The following is a 4,075-nucleotide window of genomic DNA, read 5'->3' on the forward strand; positions in this document are numbered from 1 at the left end:
TGGGTACATGGTTCATGCCTACAATCCCAGCACTTTGGGAGGCCGAGATGGGAGGAGCACCTGAACCCAAGAGTTTGAAACCAGCCTGGGCGACATAATAATACATTGTCTCTACAAAAAATATTTATTTTAAAAAAATTAGCTAGGTATGGTGGCATGCACCTGTAATCCCAGCTACTTGGGAGGCTGAGGTGGGAGGATTGTTTGAACCTGGTATGTCAAAACTACAGTGAGCCGTAATGACACCACTGCATTCCAGGGCAGGTTTCACAGGGAGACCTTGTCTCAAAAAAATAAATAAATAAAGATTTTTATAAGGTGTAAATTCAAATGCATTTCACAACCAAATATTTCATACGCTTTGTGTGTTTTCCAATTAAGTGTAGAAGGTTGGCCTAGCAGAGTATTTTTTTAATAGAATCCTGAAAAAAATATATAAGCCTTGGTCATGTGTTATGAAGTTACAATATTCACTAGAATTTATTTGTGTCTTGCTGATAATAATCAACAATTTATTGATAATGCTTATAAGTATACAATCATTTGTTACCACTGAAAAAGGATCCAGTGGGAACGTTCTTTAGGGTTCCAATTAGATTAATTTTTTAACTTTTTCTTTTCTAACTTTTAAGTTCAGGGGTACAAATGCAGGTTTGTTACATAGGTAAACTTGTGTCTTGGGGGTTTTTTGTACAAATTATCTCATCACCCAGATATTAAGCCTAGTACCCATTAGTTATTTTTTGTGATCCTCTTCCTCCTCCCACCCTTTACCCTCTGATAGGCCCCAGTGTGTGTTGTTCCCCTCTATGTGTCCATGTGTTCTCATCATTTAGCTTCTGCTTATATGTGAGAACATTAGGTATTTGGTTTTATGTTCCTGCATTAGTTTGCTAAGGATAATGGTCTCCAGCTCCATCCATGTCCGTCAAAGGACAAGATCTCATTCTTTTTTATGGCTGCATAGTATTCCATGGTGTATATGTACCACATTTTCTTTATCCAGTCTATCACTGATGGACATTTAGGTTGATTCCATGTCTTTGCTCCAATGACAGCTGGACCAGGGTCTTATCAAAAGCAGCACATTTCCTTAATCCAGAGAAGTTCTCCTTAATCCAGAGAAGCTTTTTCTTCAGAGATAAGCAGGTTCAATGGCTCAGCCTCAGGTTATTTTTGCCTAGCAAAGGCACTAACAAAAACATTTGCACTGGCAAAATACTGGATTTCTACATGGTATATTGAGGAAAATGTTATCTGAGACTTAAGGACAAAAACCCAAATATTATTTGGCATATCACCAATTCACAAATACCAATTACCTGACTGACAATTTATTGCTATAATAATCTGCAAAATAATGAAGTCACTAAATTAGCTCTTTGCAAAAAAAAAAGTTTTAATTAGCCACCTGTAAAGTGTTTAGCAATTCTTACGCTGCTGAAGCATAACTAATTTTTTATGAATGGTTATTTCTGGTGTTTTTGAAAGATACTTCATTTAAATTTTTTCTCCATAGTTTCTTTCATTCTACATGTAAAAAGAACATCTTACTTAAACTCAAATGGATTAAATTTACCAAAGGGTTGGCAAAAGTGAAAGGAGAGACTAGAAAAGAAATGATATATAACCCAGTGGCAAACATAACATTCAGGCATTGTGAATGTTTTAAATGATATGTATGTACAAACTAGCCCGGAAAAATCTAATTTCTACAAATTGTATGAGTTGTTATTCAAAACCAGTTTCTGGTAAATCAGTGACTGTGCATCAATCAGTAGATTAACTGCCAAATCACCAATTATCGGTTCCTATTTATGACCCATTATAAAATAAAGATGGCAATTAGAACCCATTTGTAGCACATCCATTAGTTCCTTCTTAGGAACCCAAACAATCACAATGTCATTAAAGTTGCTTTTTGTCTTTCTACTTCTTCTGTTATTATATAAACTGCTCCAGAGTGCAAAGGTTGATTTCAGATGTTGAAAGCAAAATAGTTGATATTTCTACTGAGAAATTGGGATTATATCATCTTTTTTTCTAGGACTACTTTAATTCCCATATTTGGAGTTCTTCCATTACTGATTATTTCTACACCTCAGGAATTCTCTTAGTAATTTTTATATGTGCAGCTTCAAGACAATCCTTATTAGATGGTCATTTTACTTCCACTTTTGGTATGACATTCTTTCTTCCCATGATGTGTCAATGACTCTATGTATCCTATCATTGGTGACACAATCCCTTCTATAACACTGGATACTTACCATCAGTAATTAACTTAATGTGTAGCTCAATCACTAATGTTAAAAGTTTATCTTTTAAAAATGACTAAATTCATAAAATAATGTCTAGGTGTTTTTTGACAATCTGGTCCTAAGTGATCTTTTTCTTTTTCACAGAGAAATGGGGGAAAATCAGACGATGGTCACAGAGTTCCTCCTACTGGGATTTCTCCTGGGCCCAAGGATTCAGATGCTCCTCTTTGGGCTCTTCTCCCTGTTCTACGTCTTCACCCTGCTGGGGAACGGGGCCATCCTGGGGCTCATCTCACTGGACTCCAGACTGCACACCCCCATGTACTTCTTCCTCTCACACCTGGCCATCGTCGACATCACCTACGCCTGCAACACGGTGCCCCAGATGCTGGTGAACCTCCTGCATCCAGCCAAGCCCATCTCCTTTGCTGGCTGCATGACGCAGACCTTTCTCTGTTTGAGTTTTGGACATAGTGAATGTCTCCTGCTGGTAGTAATGTCCTACGATCGTTACGTGGCCATCTGCCACCCTCTCCGATATTCCGTCATCATGACCTGGAGAGTCTGCATCACCCTGGCCATCACTTCCTGGATGTGTGGCTCCCTCCTGGCTCTGGTCCATGTGGTTCTCATCCTAAGATTGCCCTTCTGTGGGCCTCATGAAATCAACCACTTCTTCTGTGAAATCCTGTCTGTCCTCAGGCTGGCCTGTGCTGACACCCGGCTCAACCAGGTGGTCATTTTTGCAGCCTGCGTGTTCTTCCTGGTGGGGCCGCCCAGCCTGGTGCTGTTCTCCTATTCGCGCATCCTGGCGGCCATCTTGAGGATCCAGTCTGGGGAGGGCCGCAGAAAGGCCTTCTCCACCTGCTCCTCCCACCTCTGCGTGGTGGGGCTTTTCTTTGGCAGTGCCATCATCATGTACATGGCCCCCAAGTCCCGCCATCCTGAGGAGCAGCAGAAGGTCTTTTTTCTATTTTACAGTTTTTTTAACCCAACACTGAACCCCCTGATTTACAGCCTGAGGAACGCAGAGGTCAAGGGTGCCCTGAGGAGAGCACTGTGCACGGAAAGTCATTCCTAACTGGTGTGACATTTGACTCTCCCTCCTCAGTCATCTCCGGGAATCTTGGTACCAAATACCACCTAAGTTCACTACCCTCTTTATACCTGAGACTGAATGAACCAAGAAACTCTGCAAAGCATTCATTTTTCCTGCCTGGGAAGTATTTAGTTTTTGATGCATTTGTTATACTTAACATTTTTTAATTCATCCGCTTATTGAGTTGAGAATGTTGGGGAAAGATTTATTTTGTACACTGCTATGAGTCCAGAAGTTTAAAACGGACACTCCACCTGTGACTTAGTCAGGTATGCTCAGTAGTAGAGGAATAGCAGTTATTACCAGATAGAGTCATACCTATAAAAACTTTTTAAAAATACAGCCACAGGCAGAGACTCCAGAACCCATTGATACCTCTGTCCATTTTCATCCTCATTTGGATGTTTCCCCTCAATTGTACTTCCTCTCTTATAAGCAGTAAATGTACCTAAATGCCTACTTCAGCTTGGAGGGAAATTGATTTTTATAAAATCCTACAAACTGTCTGACAATTTCTGTTGTCAGAGAGAGTGAATCCATAAACATTCAGCTGGCAATCCGAAGCAATTACACAACAAAATCCATTTTCCAACCTGCCCTGAGATTGTGATGGTCATTTGTTTCTACTCTTCTCACCTCCTCCAGGGGACTGTCTATGGTTCTGAATAAGCACATGCTGTTCACTTAGAGGAAGTTAGTAAGTACCACCACACAA

General features: G+C 40.2%; 1 protein-coding gene across 1 annotated transcript; it reads left to right on the top strand.

The window, feature by feature from the left end:
* The first annotated feature begins 573 nt into the window (after nt 1-573).
* On the top strand, nt 574-4,075 carry OR2A1 (olfactory receptor family 2 subfamily A member 1). The gene has a single exon (XM_063641817.1). The coding sequence runs from the start codon at nt 2,410-2,412 to the stop codon at nt 3,340-3,342; it is 933 nt and encodes a 310-aa protein (XP_063497887.1). The 5' UTR covers nt 574-2,409; the 3' UTR covers nt 3,343-4,075.

The sequence above is a fragment of the Symphalangus syndactylus genome, chromosome 6 (genome assembly GCF_028878055.3).
Source record: "Symphalangus syndactylus isolate Jambi chromosome 6, NHGRI_mSymSyn1-v2.1_pri, whole genome shotgun sequence".
In the NCBI taxonomy this organism is placed as follows: domain Eukaryota; kingdom Metazoa; phylum Chordata; class Mammalia; order Primates; family Hylobatidae; genus Symphalangus; species Symphalangus syndactylus.